At 38.6% G+C, this 24961-nt stretch overlaps 1 protein-coding gene across 5 annotated transcripts in view; it reads right to left on the bottom strand.

The window, feature by feature from the left end:
* CCSER1 (coiled-coil serine rich protein 1) overlaps positions 1 to 24961 on the bottom strand; it is a 1076341-nt gene that overhangs the window by 337033 nt on the left and 714347 nt on the right. The window contains exon 10 of one of the 5 annotated variants that reach the window (XM_074950593.1): positions 18513 to 18632. The exons of the other annotated variants lie outside the window; for them this stretch is intronic. Within the exon in view, the coding sequence (XP_074806694.1) occupies positions 18594 to 18632 (39 nt within the window). The 3' untranslated portion in view covers positions 18513 to 18593. Of the gene's footprint in view, positions 1 to 18512; positions 18633 to 24961 lie in introns of those variants that run through there. 5 annotated transcript variants of the gene reach the window in all.

The raw sequence follows: 24961 nt of genomic DNA, 5'->3' as shown, positions 1-24961 counted from the left end.
CCTCTTTGAAACTTAGCTAGATTTCTCTGTTACTTTAGCAGATTTTTTTTTTAAAAGATTGAGTTCAGCTATGTTACATTTCATCTGTACTGAGGCAGATTACCTAACCCTTAGCTATGCAACAGCTGCGATTTACTTTTCTAAAGAGGAATTTTATTTTGGCAGAATCAGTTCTGCTTCATTTGTGATAGTCCCTCTTCGATTTTTTTTTTTAAAGACTGAAAACAAATGGAAATGGAACACCTGGTAGCTGTCATGTCAAAGTAATGTATTTCAGCCTATGGCATACTCCATACCTAGGGACTTTGTGCAAAATGACATGAGGACTGTTCTGATTCCAGCCTTCTCTTCCCACAAGAGCCTTGCAACATTCTGTATCGCATAATTTGCTATTAGTATCTGACAATGTTTTTATTTTATTAGACTCAGCTGGATCTTTTTCAAACAAGTAGAGCATAGCACCCCCAATAATCTGGGACTGGCAAAAGTCGTGAAGTTGGATGGTTCTCTAACTCCTAACTACTTTGTGTGTTCACAGGATCCTCAAATAACTTTATGAACATTTCTCCTCTTCCCACTCCCAATGTAAATCCATTTTTGCTTCTGGAGAAATTCAATTTTGAATGGGAGGGGGGACCTAAAGAGAAACCTGTCCGATGTCTTAGAAACAGAAGAACAATCCCTCCCAAAAGCTCGGCTGGCACAAATGGGTGCCGTATATAGACAATAACGTATACACCAGATTTATTTTAATCATTAGAATTTTTCCCTTTTCTCCATTCTCCCTTTGTTCATTACCTACCCCATTATTTCCCTCTGGATTTTCTCTCTGCCCCTTTTCCCCCTCAGGGTATGTCTTCACTGTAGAGGTAACTTGGCTGATTGACACCCAAGTTAGCTTAGCTCAGCTCAGATGTGAGCAGCCACACCTGATTTACTGTGTCTTCACTGGTGCTACACTCGCCTGTGTGTAAATCTAGGATTTCTGGCAGCAAATTCCAGGGTTCTTTTTGCTGCAGTAAGCCGAACTGCTCTGTTGTTCTTTCCTGGTTAACTGTGGGAGAACTTATCTGTCATTACAGGAAGGTAGTTGAAGGACTGTCAGCACTTGAGTGATTTAGCCTGAGTCCTCACTGCAAAGCAGCTGGGTTACCAACCTGAGTGGAAGCTTCACTTTGGTTTTAGTTTACAGTTGCCACATAGGCCCACTCATTCAAATTGAAAGCACCACCAAATACAGATAGAAATTGTCTGTGTGGTTGGGAGGGCAATTGGGGCAACATCCAAGTAAGAGCCTGAACGCTCACCTGCACTTGAAATGTTACAGCAGCATAGCTGCAGCTGTGCCACGGTTGCTCTTCAGCGTAGACACAACCTACACCGACAGGAATGCAGTGTTCCCTCTAATTTTTGACAGGCCATGTGCACAAAAAATTTCTTGTGTGCAAATTTTTGTGCACACGGTGTTTTGCCGTGTGCGTAGGGTTTAGAATGTGTGCGTGCACGCTTCAAGGGAACAGTGGACAGGAGGGTTTCTCCCTTTGGCGTAGCTAATCCACCTCCTCGAGAGATGGTAGCTAGGTTGATGGAAGAATTCATAGCACCAATACATAGACGTCTACTACTTGAACTGAAAAAGGAAGTCCATTATCTGGTATTAGACTATTATCCTTTAGATGGACTCGTCACTAGAGAAATATATGACCCTGTGCAAGTATGTTACATGATGTTATATTTATTTCCTAAGGACCAAATCTTGCGGGCTTTACTCAAGGAAAAAGCCTTACTGATTTTATTGTTAGTTCAGCTGAGTAAGGAATAAGAAAAGTGCAGGACAACACATTCTGCACATCAACATCATCACTTTACTGTATAGAATAAAACTTCAAAAGACTTCATCACAGTTTATGCAAGCAACTGCAGACACAGTCGGTGTTGATTTGTCTCGGCTAAGAGACTAATACCATTGCAGTGAAAATCACTTCAGTAAATACAAGGCTTAAAAAAAAAAACCCTTTTTGTAAGACTCTTATTAAAAGGGCATGAAAGCAATAAAGAGAAGGCAGCATTTCTAAAACTATCAATATAATTGCTTTTAAAAGGAAATGCTGAGAGTCAGACCCTTAATTTCCTTAGCCACTTTCTCCTACTTCTTCCTTACAGCTAAACTTCTGGTCACTTAGTCCTTTCTTCCAACCCTAATTAGACCATTCACTGTGATTATCACACAAGTGGCTGCCCCACAGGCTGCTGAGAGGACTCAGTTAGCTTGGCATACACTTAAATGGGGGTATAAATGGGTGGCGTCTTCCCTATATTTTCCCACTTCACTTGGCCTAAATCCATGTCTGCTAATACTTGTACAATTTTGCAAATTTAGGGCTACGGTTACTCAGGGGAATCCTGTTCAAAGGCACTATTCAGAGAATGAGAAAGTGCATATTGTTTCATAGGCCTTGCTAAGGGTTGTAATTCTTTTGCCTGGTTATTTACAATTGCACAGCAACTGGCTGCTGCACAGAATTCTACTGTTTCACAAGAAGGGTGGTGTCGTTAAGTGAATTGAATTGAAAGCATTCAGTTCTTAATAATTTGTCGGAAAGCCATGGAATTGAAAATAGATTATAAAGTAAGATTATAGTGTTATAGTTTCTCTAAATAAATGGTTTGTGAAGGGCTCGTTCTAGAGCGAGAGGAGCGTGAACCAAGTAACCTCTACATGAGAAGCTGATATTTGTCACTTGATGAATGAAATTTATGGGAATCGAAAAGCAATCTTCTGTTGAGGAAAAATGAACACTTTTTATTAGTGTTTGAGACTCTGTGCCTCCAGCAACAGTGTTGCAGGACTTCCCGCTAAACCGTAAAAATAAATTTGTAGGGCACTGGTGTACAGTAAGTGATGATCCATGGACTTAGAAAACACTAGGACATTAAGCAAAAATGACCAGAACACAGACCTTAGTACTGAAAACTGTTGGAATGTGTCATGGAATGTCCACAGCTGAATTCATTCACCAGAGTCTTAAGATACATGTGCAATTATCCCTCAAGTACTCTTTAGTTTTGTACAACCTCTTAGATATGAGAACTTCTCAGTTTTTTGTAACTGCCCCCATTAAATCAAATTAATTTAAATTCCTTTTATTCAGTATTAGAACAGTGAAACCAACCTTTAACAAAGTTTAATTGTAAGCAGAGTTTCACATCAATGAACCCTTTAGTCTAGAATTTAATGCCCAGCATCTTGCACCTTAGGTCATCATTTACACCTCTAAAAAAAATGACTGCAGAACAGGGGTAAAATTCCACTAAATCAGAATTTCCCACTAATTTTACGTTTACACAATGGTAAATAACTACACAAGGTGCATGGCAGTGAAGAATCAGACCTCAAAGATCTTATGGTCTCAAACACCTTCTGACTCAAGTCTGTTTTAATCGAAGACCAATCAGTACCTCAGGTCACCTTTATTCCTATTTGGTCTGTCACTGATGCTTGTCACCTTTTCCTTTGCTATTCACTTTTGCTGAAATGTTAATGTAATTCATTACATTTATCTAACAAAATAAATAAATTGTGATGTTCCCATTTGCAACTGGCTGTGGAATTCAAGGGTTCATTTTGCAATTTTCCCCCACATGACATATTCTTTTGTTAACCAGAGCAATTTCTGCCCTCTTTTGTCTCTTGCATCTCCCAACTGCTTTCCAGGTTCACTGGTGAAGGAATGTTAACTAATGTTAATCTTTCCCTTTAAAATGTTACTTTATTTAATTTGTCTTACATTTCCTAATCATCTTATTTCATATGGCAACTTGAAAAACAACATTAGAGGATGACATCCAGGTTTATGTTCCACTTTATGGCTTCCGGTAACATGGAATGAATCAAGGCTGTCTCTCTGGAGAAGGATCTGATAGGACATCAATTCATAGATGTTCCATGGTTTGGATGTCTCCTCCACATTCACAGATCAATCTGTCATTTATTTTCCATTTGTGTAGAAGTAACTGCAATGCCTGTGTGAGGCAGTGTGATCCATATATTCTGTGGCATGGTGAAGCCAGATGTTTAGCGTGTAGAATCTGAGATCAGGTCGTGATTCTTGACCCCACTATTTTCCCTCAGCCTCTGCCACTTGCCTTTAGTGACAGTCCCAAGGTTTTGAGAGTTTTTGCTGCTAAGCAGAAGTGGTTCCTGAACTTAAGTTAACATCTAGGGAAAATGTGGAGATATTTGCAGATGGGTGAGTCTAAATTCACCAGTGTGAGGTCTTACTCTCTTACTATGGCTGTTACAGAGGGATGGTGGTGAGATATGAACGAGTATAGGGAGCTTGACTGTTGGTGTTGACTTCAGAATACCTGTGACAATTCTCATAGCAGTATTCAATTGCACGTCACAAGCTTTGTATGTATGCTACCTGCCTGTGCTGGCTCACAATACTGAACTGCTGAGAAGGTGAGGGACAAGATGGCTGTCCACAAAGTGTAAGTGTCTGCTCCCCAACTGGTCCTGGCTAGTTTGTGGATTATGTTGTTCCTAGCCTTTATCCTGGCAGCAGTGTTCATCAGATACGGGCAGTATGTGAGATGATGATCCCAAACCACCCCAAGATATTTTGGGAACTCCTCATGTCTGAATCTGGAGTCTCAGAAAGTAGGATTCAGTTGCATCTTTGAATATTGTTGCTCATGTGGAATACAGAAACAGCTGGTTTTTAAGGGTTTGATCGAAGTTGTCATAAATAGTAGTGCTCCTCCAGTTTTTTCAGATCTTCTATGAGGATGCATTCAGCTTTGCTGAAGGTGATCACTTGGATAGCTTGCGTGAGATCATCCGCATATCCAAATTAAAACAAATCTATAGTAGTTTTCATGGCCTTGTATGTATCAAGACATTCCAGAGATAGTTTTAACTATCCACACTCTGAATAGATTAACCTTCCTTTAATGAATCAGGGATTTAAGCACAGAATACCCATGAATGTTACTATGAGGTCTGTGCATAGAGCCATTATGCAGTAATTGAAAAGCAAACCTACAACTATCTATACAAAAACAAAACCCCAACAAACAGCTATTTAAAAAACAACAACAACAACAGAACAAAGTGCATTTAGTTAGAATGATTAAAATGTATAGTTTTTTCTACATTCATATTCAAAGATCAGAAATTTTATGAAACTTGATGTAAATAAATCAGTCCTGCTTCAGCAGGCTGCTCTGACCAATTTTATTTGGATATTAATCTCACAGTATTTCTCGAAAGGAGCTACAGATCAATGCTGTTTCTAAATGGGCTGAAGCCTACTTTGGAAAAGTGCAGCTAGAAAGTGGTGCCTGGGTATGAGGTGAGCTAACGTTAAACTAAAGCAGAAGAGGAGTTTAGGAAGAATACACAGGACAGAATTCTATTTTAAAATTCTCCCTGGTTCACAAACTCATATGTCACTCATCACCACACTTATAGTTATAAAGATTGAGTGGCACAGACAAGATCATCATCTTCCCCGCAGTAGATTCTGGATGGGGGGCAAATGTTGCAGACTGCAGGTTTATATACTTTTAATGATTTCTCTGGCCCTGCTGACACACACACCAGAATCTTTAGTTCCTACGATGCAATACAACCACGAGCTTAAAGGGAAAGATATCAAACATCAAGTAGAACAAACTTAGCCACCATGAAAGACTTTGGCTATATAAGTGACTTCATGACAAGCTTCAGTTCACAGAAAAAATCAACTGCCTCCGGGGGAGTGGAGGGGAGGAGGGAAGAAATGAAGTTATCAAAGAATATTACCACCTGGAAGCAGCCAAAAACACCTCAACAGTCAAATCTCCTCAGACTTCCTAGCACCTCGCATCACCTAACAAATTATAGCATGAATGGGAGAGGTTCCTCCATCGGAAGAAGTTTGACTTCCATTATTCACTTGCCACATACAGTATTTCTAAGTAATAGGTAGCCTTTGTGACAAACCTTGCTAAACGTCCGCCATGCCCTCCCCCCTCCCCAGCAAACCCGGCATTTACAAAACTCTCAATGTGGACTGATGGAACTATGCTTCTCTAAGCACCCAACTCAGTAAACTGCCATTTCCCTGGTAGTTTTCAATGAACGTATAGCACGCTATTGATGAATACTTTTTTTAAGAAAATGTTTTGCTGTGCATTTAAATGAAATGTCTAGAACTTTCACAAATGCCTGATCAAATGTTTTTGTAAACATTTTTAATAAGTGATGGGACATATCCTGTACCTGAACAGGAAGTTCTTTCTAGAGGCTAGAACAGGGGACTGGAAATCAGGATTCCTGGATTCCATTCCAGTGACTTTGGAACAGTCATTTACCTTATTTCTGCCTCTGTTTACCCACCTGTAAAATATATTAAGTACTTATACTACCACTTGCCTACCTCAGTTTCATGAAGCTCAACTGCGCCTCCTTGCACTCTGCCCTTTATTCTTGGAAACCCTCTCTCTGTCCTGGTCCATTATGCTTCTACTCTCCCCTTAAAACTCACTTCTTCAGCAAGGCTATCAATTCCGGAGACTGACACATCAAAAGGGCTGAGAAGACAGGATTTTCTTCTGAAAGGTGAAACTACAAAATCCAAGCTGACCTTCTCAATTCCTTGCCAATGTTCAATTCCAGCCTCAAACTGTCTTTGTCTATTTAATCCATGATTCAGTAAAGCACTCAAGCATTTGCTGAATCAGAGCCTTAGGGTTGGAAGCCTACTGAGGCATCTCCTCTTTCTCAGCTGTGGTGAGTGTAAATTCAATGGAGCGAAGGTCTATGGAACCTAGGACGTCAGACCAGTATCATCATTTAATCAACGAACCTATTAACTACTACTTCAAGTAAGGTCACATCAATCATGCATAAAAACCGAGGCCTTAATTCTGCAATCAGGTCTGAATAGACAGACTCTTGTGTCCTCAGAAAGCCTTGAAGTTTGCAGAGGGGCACCATCACAATGGTCTAAATGCAGGATCTAAGCCAAAGTTATGCAAAGTTCAAGGCAAAATGCTTTGCCTTCTTCAAAGGAGAGTGTGTTTAGCACACAGTGTAGCAATGGTAATCTACTTCTTGAGATTGAGACACAGTTTGTATTCCACTGACATCATAAACTAACATACCTTCTGGAGAATTAGAATAATATGTCATGGTTTTCATTAAGTACATGTCTCCATTTATTTTCAAACGGGAATTTACAGACTCATGTAGATTTTGCCTACTTTTCTGCCTAAACTATCTATTTTCAGTGAGGTAACTTTAGCAGATACATTCTCTTGACAAAAATGTGTAAACTCCATCAGTGGTGTTGGGAATATGCACATGCTTGTGGCCAAGTGCCTGCACTACTTAATTGTGTTGGAACTGATGCACTGACAGTAGAAAAGCAGAGAGAGATCACAAGTATGAACAAAAATGTACAATATTGCCATATATGTACAATGGAGTGTTTCATGAGGTATGAGAACAAGGTGTTTTGTTAAATACGATCTGATCATCTGTCATAGACATTCTGAAATGGGAGCATTTGACAAAAAGCATGAAGAACATGGGACTCTGACATTAGCCACCCCAATTCATGCTTTTGGATATCTGCATTAGTAAATCTGAAAGCTGTATCAATTTCTACAGCCATCAAATCCCAAAGTGCTCTCTAATTACAGCTTTGATGGGCATGAGTTAGCAAACCAATATCTCGCTGCAGAATTATCTGAGTCTCCCTGACTTCATTCTGAACGAGCTCTTATGAACACAGGCTGCTACATATATTAACCACCCCCAAAACATCCACAAAAGAATACAAGTTTTTATATGCAGCATAATAAATTAAGCAGTCAAATCAAAGAATTGGTAGGTCTGTGCATCAATGCCGAAAAACGATCAGGCAGACGACATAGTGCCATTCTTTTTCATGTGGTTCAGTATGCATAAACAAAAGCACATAACAGCTCCATGCCTTGTGGTTCAATCATTTCTTTAGCATCCTTTTTACTTCAGCACCCTCCCAACCCATGCCAATGAAACAGGTCTCCTCTGCAGCATACTTAAGGCAGCAAGCAGAGAAATTAATTTAAATACCGTCAGTGCGAGAAATGTACAGGTTTACAAAATAAACTTGAAAGAAAGTCAGATTTTGTTAGTAATAGAAGAAGTTAATTCTGTAATTTGGTGTTACAAATGGCTGTGAACAAAACAAATCATGAACATTAATTTAAAAAAAAAATCTAACTTGATCATGAAATGTATTCTATGTACAGAACCAGTCTCTAGAAAGAGAGTGGTACCCCTAATAGCACCTTCTGTGCATCAGGGATGTGCAAATCAGATTGAGGGAATGTTATTATGGCCTATATTGCTTCTAGTGGGACAAAACAAGCCCCAAATTGTAAAGAACTCGGGGCAATATTTCCTATCCCAAACAACAGAGGACAGCCAAAACTAACAAGCTTGCCTCACTCATTGAAGGTAAATGGTAAGGGCCTTCTCTCCTCTGGCCATAGTCTGAGCCAGATACTCAACAGGCATGAATCGGTATGAATCAGTATAGTTTCACTGACTGTACTTGACCCATGCTGTTTTATATCTGACTTCTTAAGGCTTGGTTCCCTTATCCATTCACAACTTTAGCTATCATGTCCATGCTGATGATTTAAAAATCCAGCTCTCCAATCCCAAACTATCTCCCTTTCTAGGTCATCATGCCCATGTTTCTCCCTCAGCCACCAGGGCTTTACATAAATCACTGGAATACAAATTTTAACATATTAGGACTGATGCAGTATTGGGCAGGCTTTCAAATTGATCTAGTTGTCCCTTTTGGCCTTAAAAATCTATTACTCTATCTCCCGTTAGACACAGAAATCTGAAAAGCTCCAATTATGAAGGAAATTTTTTTGGTTAAACTTTGATAGGTGAAAATAGCCACGTGTTCTTAGGCATTATTAGGTTTAAAATAAAGCAACAAACAACCATTAATGTAAACATAGCACTTACTCCTACTGCAATCTGTCCGTAACAAGTCTGGTCTTTCCCTTCCTCTTTCTTGTACTGGATGGGATTCAAATAATTTATTCTCTCCCCTTTTAGTGATAGTGTATTTAACGGTATAATCATGGAGCCATTCTTCTGCTCTGAAAGAATTTAATATAAGCCCTGTGTCTTAAATTACTACAGCTTCGAGATCTTTATCATCTTTCGATTGCTTCAGCTAATAATTGGCCCTAACATATTATTAATATGTATTAAACCCTCTAAATGATGTTTCAGCTGTATTGTTGTGTGACTGTAAAAGCATTCCCTCTGGTTTAAACTGTAGCTGCCTTGAACCAGTCATCTCATTTTTCACATCTTTAGGGAGCTCTGCTCATTACATGCACCAGGTTTAGAACTTGCAGCATTAATTTTCTGTGGACACATGAAGAATCAGGGAACTGTTAACAACCAGGGAAGAAAACAAACAAACAAACAAAAAAGATTACTTCTGTGCTTTATTATACTATTATATTGATAAATATGATTTCTGTAATAGGCATTCTGCTTAATGTATTAATATATGCCATCTGTATGTAGAGATAATGTGTCTCTCTCAACAATCCAGGCAGAAATTTTTAAGTTATTTTTATCTGCTACAGAATTTGAAACATATCTAAAATATTTTTAAAACACTGAGTTTTTCTTTTCCAGGAGATACCCCTTTAAATTTTTTAAAAATAATTTAGTTAAAAGGTTAGCCAGTGGTTAACTGGTATTGTGGTCAATACTAAGACATATACTCATCAGATGGGACACGGCAGCATCAAAAGAGAGCCCACCTTCCAGAAGTATGCCCTTCCCAAAGAATGCCACTTTTGATAGTTTGTCCTGTTAAGGCACATATACTTCCATATCTTGATGGCACATTAATACCGCATCTCGACACATCACGACAATGCTATCTAAAAATGTCATTGCACTGCACTGCACCGATAAATCATCATTCCCTGCTGCAAGAAGACTGAATTAAAATATGAAGTTTTAATGGAATGCCAGTCACAGCGTGATGTTTTGTGCGTTCCAAAAATGATTTTGTGATCTGGGCACGTTCCAAACCATTTGTGGGATGCAGAACTGCAATGACAAACCAGACCCAGTTACCCCCCTCAAGGCCACAGGGAAATGTAGGGGCCCTTAAATACCAAGAATGTGGCCTAAGAGTATGGACCTTCACAGCACTTCTCAGAATCAGGCCGCACCTGCAAGTGCCTTGGCCTCAGGCTTCAAGCCAACCACAAACATTTAATGGCAAACTAAAGCATTGTGTAAATGTCCTCTATTTTCATCATTATTGCCTAATAAACTATACCTCTTTTTATTAATACCTTTCAGCTAATGGAGCACAAAAACATGACTTCTTGCTTCAAACAAAAGTTTTAATCTCTTTAATAACCTTTTAAATTTTATGCTAAGATATTAACTCGGAAAGTATTTTCAGAATGAGTATTAAAATGTTACAGGGTCAAGTTTAACTGATGCACAATCGGAATCTGTTCTAATCCTACAGATGTACATTCACAATTTGGAAATGCATTTTTTATGAGCTTTGTTCAAAAAAAGAGAGTGTTTTGTATTAATTTGTATACAATATTTGGGAAAATGAAACCCAGGCTGTTATCAGGGTTTTCTGGTGTCTCTATGAAATCATGAGACCTGAAAGGCATGATGGTTTTACAGCCAGCAGAAGACAAGAGACAGTGTTGTTATACTGTAGTACATGGGTGTGGGTATGTTATTCTTTATAATATGTAGTAAGATGTGTGTTCAGGGTTCAAAACTGTTTCAAACACAAAATCCATTAGCACTGGTAAAAATACACTATTTCAGCAGGGCCAATAGATGGAAAAAAATCTATCTGACCTACAGATATATCTACTTATGTGAGTGATGGTAGCAGAGGGAAGTGTGTGTAGCAGTGGGTGAGAAATCAGCCCATATGTTGATTGCGAGGAAAGAAGGGCAAAGCAGATTTTGCTAATATTTTTATAATCCTGTTTCTCCATTTGATTATGATATGTAGTTTATTTTTAAATACAGTATAGAAGAGGGAAGCTGGCCATTTGGTTAAGGCCTTGGTCTAGATCGTACAAAAATCTATGTACGTTTCTCTCTGCCACAGATTTGCTTTTGTGACCTTGGACAAACCATTTAACAGCTCTGGCCCCAATTCAGCAAAGCACTTAAGTGCATGCTGAAGTCCAACTCTACTGAGCATAACACTGATTTCAGGCAACAGCAGCGGGACTTAAATATGTGCTTATAGTTAAACATATGCTTAAGTGCTTTACTGAATCAGTGCCTCAGTTTCCCTATGTATAAAATATGGATACTGCAACTTCCCTACCTCAAAGGCTGCTGAGAGGCTAAATTTGTGTGCATGCATAAAACTCACACTGTTTTTTCACATATCCAATGTGACAAACAATATGTTGGAATGTGATCTTTTACATACAACTTGCCATATTAGAGGAAATCACGAGTTCATCGAACCTAATATCCTGACTTTGCAGTTGTCTACACATGATACTTCCAAGGAAACAAACAAATTATTAGATTGCAGCTTGTTGGGGATAAGGGACTATGTCTCGGACAGCAGCACCAATCACACTGTTAACATTGTGAGTCATGAGACATCTAGCTAATTATGTAGTTCTACATCATAGGGTGAAAAAGCAAATTCTTTCTTAAAATATACAGAAGAAATACCCAAAAGATAAAGAAATATGGTTAATGAGTTTGCGTTGTGGTAAGAAGAGACTGTGGGGTATGGAAAGAAGAAAAGCGGAGGAAAGAAAAATATTTAATGAAAAATACAGTGTGTAGATAGGCAGATATATCTATACACATACACAGTCACATCAATTAGATTACCTCGATGGTTTAGACCACTCACAAGCTAGATTTTCCCCTCCACCACCAGTTAAAGGAAGGATAGATTTGTCAACACTGTTTCCATTAAAAAAAAAAAAAAGTTCAAGAACACTCACAAAATTCCATTAACTTCACTCATCCTGTTCAAAGGTAACACTTTGCAGCAGGAGACTACTGATGAAAAAGATAGGAGTTTAAGTGAGGTGTTTGCAGTTTCCTGGATAATGATTTGGTTTATTACTCCACGACTCTGAAATCTGTCTGGAAAATTTTGCAGAAGGATGTTACATCTGCTAAGACAATGGCCCACCTGTCTATCATGCCAGTTAAATGAACTTCAGATACTTATTCATGAAAAATAAACAGTCCAAATCATGCCATTCAGTTTTCCGACTACCAGCAAAACGTTCAGTTAGTGACAAAAATAATCAATATCTGTCTTTAAATAAATGTATCGCCTGCCTACTAGCATTGAAGAGACTCACATACTATGCATATGTCTGTACCTATTTATGAAGCATTAGTTCTGTTAATATAGTCAACTGATTAGCGATTAATAAAGATCAGCTGAATCAACAAAATTGGGGTATAAATTTTGAACACCTCCAAGTTTCCATGTATTCAGTCCTAGTTTCTGTTTTGAGCATATCTCCTCTTGTAAAAGGAATACACGTGTTTAATTCCTTTCCATCATACTTGGAGCCTTTAAGTGGTTTAATTTTCACATTTTTCCTATAATGATTTGAAAAGCCACTGCAATTATTTAAGTTATTTTTGATCATGCAAATTTTATTTATTAAATAAATAATGTACAACCCAAATGGGAAAGTACATTAAGTTTAATTGGAAAATTTAATGTCATTGGTTCTGATTAAACTACTACTAAATGGATCAAAAACTGCTGATAAAGCATATGTGAAAAATAATTATAAATAATTTGGCATCTAGTTTGGTTGAAAAGTCTACAGGGGTCAATGTTTGGTCCAATTTTGTTTAACATTCCATCAGTGATCTCAAAGTAGCAGTAAAAGAACTACATTAATTAAATCTGCAGATGATACAAATCAAGGGGAGTTGTAAACACCCGTAAGGATATAGAGAAAAAAATAAATGGGCCTAGATCGATTAGTGAAGTGGATGGGAATTATACTAAGCCTAGAAAAAAACAAGCTAATATATTTGAGGGAAAATATTCTCATATATACATAAAAATAAGTCCCTTTGATTTAAGTTGTTATACAAGTGCAAAATAGTATTTCTCATTAACAATGTCCAGAAAGATTTAAGGGAGATAGGAGATAAAGTAGCTATGAGTTTACAATTGACTCCAACGGTTAAAAAAGGGTACCAGAGTTTTAAATCACACTTTGAACACTTTGTGCAGTCTTGGGAACCCCAATTCCAAAAAGCATCCATTTTGAGAAAATCCAGAAAAGATTATTAAAGGGTTGGATGGACCCATCTGTGCAGAAAAACAAAGAGGAGGAAACAGAAGGAAGGTCTGACAATAGTCTATAAAGGTTTCAAGAGTACGTTGATATATAGGAGGATGCAATGGAATAAAATGGAGGAACAAAAAAATTAGTCCGGGTGTCCGGAGAAAAATCTTGACATAATGCTATGAGGTGATTTTTTATTTATTTTTATTTCTTTAAATTCATAAAAGGTGCCTAGCTCCTATGTTTTGGGTGCCAAACCATTGGTTAAGAAACAAATGTATTACCAAAGCACTGCCCAGGATTATCTCACCCCAACCCTGAGAGGAGGACAACTTCACAGTGTGTCTGAAAAGTTAAAAAAATCCAGGCTGTGTGTGTGTTGCTTTGGGTGGATGGCACCCTTATTCTATAGCAGAGCAGGGGAAGGGGTTGTAATTAAAAGAAACCTCCGTTGATTTTTTTCTCCCCTGAGAGCACCTGCCACAGGTTTTATTACAGAAGGAAACATCATAACAAACCTAGAGGACAAGACAGTTCTGTGGTTAGGGAGCTAGCCTAGGACTTGGAAGACCTGGATTCAATTCCCTGCTTTGCTGTGGACTTTCTGTATTACTTTGGGCAAGACTTACAGTCTCTCTGTGCCTCAATTCCCCATTAGTAAAATAACCTTCCCTACCTCACAGAGATGTTGTGACATTAAACACCTTTTCTGCAGGTGGAATGGACTGTACCAGGATGGGAAGGGTAAGCAGAGAGAGATAAAGCCTTAAGCCTCTATATCAGCAAGGGTGAATCAAGCCCATTGTTTCTGCATATTGGCAGTCTCTCGCAATTAAGTGTGTTGTTTTGTATGTGTTACAGTTACAGTTTGTAACTGTATGTGTTACAGTTTTTAGTCATGCGTGAAGTATGTTAGGAAAGGAATTCATTCTTAACTCTGCTTTTTCTTGAGTTATTACTTAAATTAGACACTAAACAGAAACACAAGTTAACAAAGAAAAGGAGTACTTGTGGCACCTTAGAGACTAACCAATTTATTTGAGCATAAGCTTTCGTGAGCTACAGCTCACTTCATCAGATGAAGCTGTAGCTCACGAAAGCTTATGCTCAAATAAATTGGTTAGTCTCTAAGGTGCCACAAGTACTCCTTTTCTTTTTGCGAATACAGACTAACACGGCTGTTACTCTGAAACAAGTTAACATGTCTATTTTATTTTATATAAATATGTTCACATCTCTTATGGTCTAACTTCTATTTTATAAGACTTTACTGTCCTATGCTTTAGGAATAGCATTGAACTCCTCCACAGTGCCTCACATAAAGCTGCACATTTGATCCTAATTTGCTTGCCATTCATATCCTCCCACAGGAGACACATTATTCGGAGCCAAAAATTTTAGCATTGCTATGCTGATGATGTCCAGATTTATTTCTTTGTTCAACATGAATGATTTGGTATAAATGTAGAGCGTGGTCTTTAGGCAAACAAACTTGAAAACAACCACAAAACATGGCGATATTAGATTATGTATGGTTAACTAATGTATTATTTTGTCTTTTATCTTCTCCAAGTAACCAGCCGCATGCACTATTTTCATATTTTGGTTTTCACCTTTGTCATATTTAGTACCTGTGCCAGGCTATAGAAGGGCAGTGTGCAGCTCTGGAGATACTTTAAACCAAGTGGAAAAGGTATCATACACAAAATAATTAGGAAAATATAAACTTTTTGTCTTTCTTCGATATGGAAAAGGGCTGTGCATAGACATTGTTGAAACTCACATTCATTAGGCGTGCACACATTATTTCAGACTTTGTTTTAAATATCAGAATTAGACTTTAAATGGGAACTAACATAATATGGTAATGTTTGTTCCCAAAGCCCTACTTTTTGCAAAAAGAACAGATACTTTTAGCAATTAAAGTGAAATTCGAGTCTTGATCAGATACCTGCCGCACTAATTAGTAAATTATTTCTTATCAGGCCTCTGGTATTGTGCACAGCAAGACACACACAGGATGTGTAAAACAAGCCCAAGGTGTTTTTCAGACATTGCCATTTCTAATATGTCAATAGGAGACACTTAGTACGATAATTCCTGCTATGCATCCTCCAGCACATCTCTTCAAATTTTGCAATCTGCTGGCTCAGCACAGTGTTTGTTTACAGTCCCCACTTCCACAACATAGCTAATGTTCTCAAATCTGAATCACTTTGAAAAAGGAGAAATCATTGCAAGAAAAGTGGCACACGTGCAAGGGAGAGAAATGAAACAAGGAGGACTCTGTCCTCACTATTGTCCTTCATGCTGCGCATGGCATGGTCCCTAAAGCATTTTACCATGAATTATCCCTGATCAATCAATATGTTTCCTAACCAATCAAGAAAAAAAATATACATAATGTTTGGCTCCACCTTGGTTGCATTAGAACTGACTGCACAGGACTGATTTTCAGTGATATATGTGTACATCTCTGCAGCACAGTATCCAGCAGGCAGTAACATTAGTAGTTAACAGTTTTAAAATATTCCAAAGTTAAAGCTGTGTCTTTTGATTATACAGCTTCTGATGCCCTTAATCCCCTTAAATTTTCTTCCTTCCTTCTTGTAATCAACGGGGCAAATCAAGAAGTAAGGTAGTGCTTAAGTGGATGAGAGTAATAGAATCCAGCCCGGGGGATTTACAGGATTCAAACTTTGTTCCTTTCATGAATGATTTTTAATTCTGCTCATAGTGCTCACCAGCCACTGTGATCGATTTGTAACATACCCACAACATACAGGCTACGCAGTGGTAAAAACAACTTGAGATGCTGTGAGGAGAGATGGGCGTGACTGGAAATAATTATCTCCTGCGTGCTACCACCAGAAAATGTCTGAATGGCTACCTCGACTCATCCAACACCTGGAAAGTTCCAAGATGGTATCCTTGAAGCTTGATGAAATCACCGAAACATACCTGCCTAGGGCTAGGATGGGTACTTCATTGGCATTCATCACTGTTGCCTTGACATATGGCAGCAAGAAAACCCTATGCCTCAGCCCAGAAGCAAAGGCAGTAGAAGAGCAACAGCAGTGTAATCGAAAATGAGCCAATCATCCAGCAAAGACTGAGTGTGGGACCGACTGGCTGACAGACTCTTTTTTGTTATTTTCCCTTTTTCATTACATCTGACATTTCAGAGGCTGTAGCTGGTTACAGAATAGTATCTTATGGCAGCTGGCTAGGAAAATGAGAGTATGAAGATACATACGACGCTCAGAACAATGTGTGAAGGCTCATGAGATAGTTTATTGTCAAGACAGTGTGTTGATTGTATTTTCAGATGCATTAACCAAGATAAGAGCTTGTGGTGCAGTAAAAGGTAATCCAAGCATAACATGCGAAGGCAAAACAAGCAGCATTAGGGTTCTGTCCCAGGCTAGCATAAGCCTTTTGCAAACCAGCAGAGGGACAAAGGCAGAAAATGCAACTCACTTGCATTGTAACTCTCTCCACCCACCCACACACACACACATGTGCGGCTTAGATATGGTGAAGTAGTGACATAGAACTTGTGCGGAATGGCAGTATGCTACTCATATTGAGGACTAGAAACTGCATTACATATATACCACGGAAGTTTCTTTTGCTACCAGAAAACTTGCTTACATAGGGGAAAACCATTTGATAAACTGCTACAAAGTAATGGCAGGCAATCTTAGTTTGAACTGGAGAGCTAGCTTGTCTCATGCTGCTTGGTTCCTAGAGGCTTTGGGGTCAATGACTACTTCTCCATCTTCCATGGATTACATAAATTCCGTGCAGTCTCAACAAGTTAGCAGTATTTCTGTCAATAATGACTTTCCAGCTTTTCATAGGTAATACCTAACCAGTTTCCTCCCACATTATTAGAATACACAAGAGATAACTGAAAAGAATACAAAACCTGTAGAATACCCCCCAAAAAGTGCTTCACCTTCAGCATATGGAATAGTTCCATCTCCGGCAGTCTCCTACCCGTGGAGTGCAAAGCATGATCAATCCTGATATTTCAATATCTGGACCATTAAAACCGTTGTCCCTTTCTCAATATGCTTTCAGCGGCAGGTTCAGATCTGTTCAGATATGTCTTTACACAGATGTAGCTATGTTAATTAATATGCATAATGAGGCTTGGAAGGGTTATATTTTTAATTGGTAAATGTTGATGGACAGATTTCACCACACACACACACACACAAAATATATTTCACCATACATATAAACCTATAAAAATTTTTTCCATCAATAATCATTCAAAAATATAGATGGGCAAAGAAAGAGAAATGCTGCTTGAGATCTTATTGAAATTTGATTTAAAGATATTTACTGTGTATATTTTGACATGTTGACAATTGGTGTTTTCACAGTTATAAAACTGACTTTTTGAATCTCAACGTCTACTGTAATTACCATCTGACAACCCCCCCAATCATCTGACCCTGCAATAATTTTGTGCAGCTATGAAACTTTAAATAGATAAAAACAGAAAAATAAACCAACATATGTTAAAATTACTTTTTTAAAAAAAATCAAATTCTGCCAAGCCTATGAATAACACACCACTTTTGCCACTGTACATTTCTCTCTTCCTCCAACCTGAATGTGAACTACTCCCATCTATCATCACCCATGTCACACGCTACCCAAGCGCAAATCCCTAACACTAGTACATACGTACAAATGTTTCTTGGGTTAATTCTGGTGCTACATAAAACGAAAACCTAAGGTAATTAAGCTACATCATTGTACGTTAGCTGAGAATCAATCCCTATTACTTTTGAAGGTAATATAGATCAATTTAAGATTATATCAGAGATATCAACACATTGACTATCTGATATATAATGCTTACTGCATTCTAAATAACCATTTCTCAAAAATAGTTATTTTTAAAATGTTGACATTGAAGCTCTCTCATTCACTAGATATGTTGTACACGTTTTTAAAATAATGCAAATGACTGTTGTACATATTTACAAAAAAACCCCAACAACCCAGTTTCCTAGTAATAAACAACAATGACACTTAGCACTTGTCACCCAAAGCATTTTCCAAAAGATATTTTCCCTACTATGCAGGTGGAGAAACTGAGGCATAGAGAGGCTAAGTGATCTTTCCATGGTCATACAGCATATCAGTGGCAGCATCAGGAACAGAATGTTGATCTTCTGAATCTGAGACCAGAGCTCTCACCACTAGACCATGCTGCCTCCAAAGGACAAGGAGCTGAAAATCTGCAATATAAGAAAAGGCCGAAAGAACTCTGACAGTGATGTCATAGCTGTGTACACAAGGTAAGGTGCCACTGACACTGAATCATTGAAAACAACAGCATTTGGAGATCAGCAGCATATTGTGCCCTTTAGGATTAACAAAATATACTGAAGCAATTTATCCTTAACATGTACCTAATTAATATGTACAACTACTTAATTATGTATTTTTCCAAAAGCTATTAATTTATTTAAGTAGTAAGCTTGTGTAGATTGTAAAAAGCATTTTGCATACATAGTGCATTGGGAACAGCACATTTATCACGCATGGCATCATTTCTATTTGTATATGCTAATTTAGACTTGTGTTCCATATTGAAACAAAAGGTATCCTCTTGAATAAGAACTCAACTCCAATTGCAATCCCCCCATGAAGATTTTTTTTTCCTCTGACCATTTATCTTGTTTATTTATGTTTTCCTACAATAAGTGCTGCTGTGCATAACATTCTTTCCAGCTGGTGCCTTATGAGTGATTTTAATCATCAGACTCCACATATCAAGAACTTTAATGTTTGCATTTCTTGAAAGGAAACATTATGCCATTACCCTTTATTCTTGATAGCTGTCCATAATTGAAGGGCAAATTCAAAAGTCTTCATAGTTTAGGATTTAGCAGCAGTAAACTGGGACACAGTGATTTACTTGTAGGCTGTCAGGAAGTCATAGTAATTGCCCTACACTATGCTCCAAGGGCCTCTCTGTTCAATGTACCATTTCAGTGAGGATTATCATATAGTTGTCTCAGAAGGGCCATGTAACATGCCTCTTCTGAGCAAGTTCCACGGTACGGTTATTTATCAGCATGGATTACTCAGCAGACAGAGGTCCACAATGAGGCCAGGTAGAGGTATGAGGGTAGAATTTGGAGAGAAGCATGTTGTCTAGTTGTACAGACTTGAATATTTCCCAAGTAGTAAATTGTGCAAGGCTTATTTTACACAACCAAATGAACAAGCAAGTGGTATCAGCACAGCTGGCTCTGATGAGGCAGATAATTCCAGCTTTCAAGGCTCCCATGAGCATTGCGAGATTAATATTTTGACTAAAATAAACTCAGGCATGTCTGTGGCAGTTGACAGCACAAACATGCTTCCCCTCAGAATCAGACAAGCATAAGGACTTTGGTAATGGGGAGGGTAGATGTATGGCATTTGTGAAAGGGATGTGAATTTGTCCGAAAGAGAAATTTCCCGTGTAATTCAGAGAAAGCCTGGAAAGAGAGAGGAGAGGTGAGACAGTAGTCCTTTCCCTAGAAAACAAATATAACACTTTCCTGTGGAACACAAGTATCCTTGTACTGAAAACCCTCCTAGTTATATCCGGTGCGTTAAGCCCATCAAAAATGTCCCAATAGTCTAGTGTCATTTTCCTCCCAGGAAACTGGATGGACATCTCAGGGTGCCGGGTTAGACTCCCAAGAAACATCAGGAGGTATCTGTGTGTCATGTGGAGTGAAGGAGTGAAGATGGAAAATCATATGTTGCAGACCTTTTCATAGGTCCTGGAACTAGGGGCGCTGCTGCACCCCCTGGCTTGAAGTGATTTACAGGGTTTACAGTTTGGTGCAGTGGCTCTCAGCACTCCCACTATAAAAATTGTTCCAGCACCCTTGGACCTTTTTCTAAGAGCTTGCCCTATGAGGCCCCGGAAACAAATATTTCAACTGTATTCTATTCTGGCTAGCACATGCCAAGTTCTTAAATATACTTATTTGCCAGTGCTCTGTGTCCAACTCCTCAGCTTTCCCCCCACACTTTTTTCTGGTTTTCCCTTCTCCCCTCTTTTGCTAGCTTCCATTTTTTCTCTGCCCCTTTCTTCTGCTTGACAGCCTCAACATCTTTCAATCCCTTGCAGATTCTACCATCCTCCTTTTCTAACAAATAAAAGTAGGATTTTTTTTTTTGGTAATAAAATTGGGTGAACCAGATTAGAGTTAATGATGGGTAAAACTTAGAAGAGCCACAGCTTTCTGCTCTCCTTTGCTACCTCTGACGCTATCTCATTCCGGTAGCTGGTTTCATTTACGGTATAGTCAAGGAGCCTGCTATTAACCTCCAGTGCAAGTTCCTCCATGACTGTCAGTAGACTTAACAGAATATGAGTGATGCCTATTATTTTACTGTCTCATGGTTGTATATGGGAATATTGTCTAGTAAATCTTTCCACTGAAACCTACAGTATGTGTCTTCTAATTTAGAAAGATTCTAGTACTCCCCGGATTCACAATAGTACATAATTCTGAAACACCAGATCACCATGTTATCTAGAGAAAGCAAAAACATTTTTCTGCTTCTGGTTTACAAAAAGTTGAAATTGTAATGGGGGTTTATTTAGTTGCAGTCCCTACACTAAGCCCTGAATCTACGCTCTACCAAAGGAAATTCTTCAAGTCTTAACAGATGAGGTGTTGTTTCCTTGAAGAGATCCCACGCCATATTCACAAGCATCAGATAGTGGAAATTATAGGCTCATCGGACCTTCTATTCTACTAAGAGCCAAAGAGAAACTTCAAAAGCTTGAGTGACATCTTTAACAATGTAATGTAAACCTTATATTTGTGGTAGCGTAACCACCACATACATTTAAAAACAAACCAACAACCTTGCACTTTTTAACTCTCCTTCTGTATCTTGATGACTCAGTCTATGATATCTTACACACAGAGGCACCAGGCAATCCCTAAGGCAGTACGTTCTGACTATGATCATCCTTGAAAGAATATTTCAATTGCACTTAAGGAAACAGTTTAAATTGCTCAATTCCTTTTCTTGCATTCTCACTAACACCAACACACAAAGGAATCTAATTAACAAATTCAGAAACCTAACAAAACTGGAATTATTATAATATTATAGCTACCAAAATATACGTACAAGTTGTGACACTAACTTCCAAAACCCACACATACCTATGAAACTGTCAGCTCATAAACAGACCCAAGGAGAATCTACTGAATTGTTGCCAAGCAAAGAAAGAAACTGAAATTTGGTGCTAATGCAGTGTATAAACATTCTCTTGCCCTCAAACCCAAGAGCTTGCAAGATACCAGATTAAGGAAGGAGTTGAAAGACAATTGATCTGAGTGTGCGGAATGCATATAATGATAGGTACCTTTAGAGAAATTATGATGAACCTGTCTCAATGAAACATCTGTATACATCCCTCTCTCTCTGGCCTTACAGCAGCCCTGAGTTTTCCTAGCAAACATTAAACTAGATTTTTAAGATTTTCATTTCAGTAGCTCCAGGGTTTCTACACTACACTATATAAGTGAACTACTTCTAATGACCCCAATGAGAATAAACACAGTTAGCTGAATTAGTATTTCCCCATTTATTTAAAAGCAAGTCTACTTTCTAACTGTGCCTTGTGGAACTTTAACACAAACTGTACATTTCAGGCCCTACAGATATTGACAAAAAATGATGTACATCAGCAAGTCTGTTTGATTAAAAAAAAGACTGAAAAGCGTACTCATTTTATTTTGTCATAAACTTGGTTCTTGTAGTTATTTTAATCATTTCTGATCTGGGTTCCTACAATGGGCATCTGTTGTCACTGTACTGCTAAAGTTCTGGTTCTGTCTCCATTTACAACCTCATTTTACCCAGGTTTAAAATGTCAGTTCATCACACCCACCCTCCCAAAAACTTGGTGTACAAGTCTCGAAGAGGAAACATGGAGTGTTAGGCCTCTGCTTCATTCTTCCTTTCTAGCTAGCCCCAAAGCAGAGAGGGAAGAAGCAAGGAAAAATAAAGTGGGAGATGAAAGAAGAGAAGACTGAAGAATCCCAGGAACTAAGCGGCAAATCTCAGGCACTTAGCTTCAGATCTGATGTCCAAGACGATTTCTCCAGGGAAGAATACAAACCCAGCCCTCTTCTCCAATCCACTTCTGATTAGACATGGGGATTCTTGAACTGTCCACCGGACTCTCAGCTAGGTCCCTCTTTGGGGCAGTTCCTTGTACTAACAACGGACATGTGAAAAAGTCTCATAATTTTTTTTCCTCTTTACAGGCTGGGAAAGAGGAAGCTATAGCTAAAAGCTCCACAACTTGCAGTGTTCTCTGAGGATAGGTTTTCTACTTAGCTCCTTCCCTAAAGCATGTCAAAGATGCCTGGGAAAAAGGTTCTACCAGATCTTCCCTTCCAACCTTGCCCCCAGTCCTGTGCTTCAGACCTTGGTTCTCAATGGACCTTGAGTCTGGCTGTTGGACAATACTGGAAGCAGATACTGGAATTGAGAACAGACCTCCTCTATCACATACTGTTTCCTTTTGCCCATTTCATGGCAGGGAGAGCAAATTACAGCAATTCCTGACATAAATGTCTCTCTCAAATTAGCAGATTGTTAAAAAGTAAAAAAAATACCCCACAGCTGAGGATCTGCAGTGGAATATGAAATGTGTTGGACACGTGGTCTTCCATCAAGGGGAGGGAATGAAAGGGGGGAGAGGTCTAGTCTTCAAATTATGCCCACAAGCCAAGCTCCATTTGAGACACCACTCACAGTAGATTGTTCAAATCTACACACTGTGATTGCCACTCTTCTTTCTTACACTTTGATTACCAGTGAGATAGTTAACACTGTTGATCTTCAAATAATTGTTGTTAGAATTCAAAAGATGATACCTCACTAAGATGAATAGGGACAGTTCACACCTCTGACAGAGCTACATTTCAGGCTGTCTAAAGAACTATACAGATTACATTAGATTCACATTTTGAAGGTAATTGTCACAACTTTTAGGGCTAGACATTTTTTAGATGAAAGCTTAGATTCTGGAACACAAGAGGGAAACCTTTAAAAGATTAGTGGCTTACTGAGGAGCTGTAAGCTGGCTAAATTCAGCCACTAAGGACAGGTTTCTATGTTTAGGACTGTTCCATCTACCATGCTCTGCAGTTTAATTTGGAGGGTTGTAAAAAGAAATTGAAAAGAAAGAACTTTCCTTTGCATGCCTACAAATATTATTATAAAAAGCTGTAATTCACACCTCACACCATTTGTTGAATATCACAACCCTTCTTTCACTCTCTCCCAGTGTCCCTGATAGGGCACACTTCCCCTGCTACCAGTTCTAATCCCAGTATGTAAAACAGAAACCAGCAAACATGAGATGGGGTACATTAAGGTGTGCAGGATGGAATGTTGCAGAGAGAACTGCTGTGGACCAAGGAGGAAGTCTCCGTCGTACAGAAAGCCATCAGCAGTAAGTTGCAAAATGTAATCACATGGGGTTGGATTGCAATGTTTTAATTGGGGCTGGTGGGCTACCGGTGGGCTAGGGAGGAGGGAAGGGCTTCATTTTGTAAAGGTTAAGAGGAGGGACAGAGCACAAATTGTAAGGGAGAGCAAGGGGAAAAGAGGGAGAGGGACATAGCTGAAAATGAGGTTACCCATCTACAGGAACATCATAGCATGAGCTATGGCAGTACAGGCTTCCCCACATCAGACCACCACTGTTCCTCAGATGTAAATGAATTGCACTTGAATCCCAGGTTTAATCCTTGATGACTGGAGAGTAGAAGGAGGGCGATTTGAAAAAAACATTCAAGTTTAAAACTCTCAATTATTTAAATAGGAGCAGAGTGGAGCCAACACTGAGCACTTTTGAAACTCCCACACTTACTCTTTGCTGATCTATTAAATGCTGGCACACCAAAGAACTCAGCCTTGCAAAAGGAGTGATGGTGGGTGGTAGGCAATAGGATTCAATCGATACCGTTTACATAGTTTGAGCCCAGTTTCAGCGCTACGAAACAGAAAACCACTTTCTGGCGAGGGGATTTTAAAACGAAACAGAATTTTGTTAACATTAAAAATGAACACATTAAAAAAAATGCTTTTTCAAAGAGAAGGAATTGTTTAATGTTCTTTTCTCTATTAAAGTGGTTACCAGGAGAACCATTTGCGTAACAAATAAGCTCACTATGTGCCAACTATGGTACAAAACACTGCTACTGTAATATCGGTTTAATACACATTTAATGCCTTCAGAGAGATAGAGGAAAAAAAAGTTGGCTCCCAGTTTCTGTAGTTCCATTTGATGAAGTATATCTGTAGCAAAATATTTGGAGTGGATCATCTGAGAACAGTCTGGAACCACAACAACACTGCGTCACTACATGTAGATTTGGAAAGAATTAATGAATACTTGGTTCTGTTTTTAAGCCCAGCAAACCACATTAGATCTCTGGACAGATCTAAAATAAGAAGATGAAAATTCAAAGAGCATGTGGAAACGTGAAAAAGTCCCAATATTCATGAACAGATCAAGCCATGT

The sequence above is a fragment of the Natator depressus genome, chromosome 4 (genome assembly GCF_965152275.1).
Source record: "Natator depressus isolate rNatDep1 chromosome 4, rNatDep2.hap1, whole genome shotgun sequence".
Lineage (NCBI taxonomy): Eukaryota > Metazoa > Chordata > Testudines > Cheloniidae > Natator > Natator depressus.
This window is presented reverse-complemented; position numbering and strand designations above follow the sequence as displayed.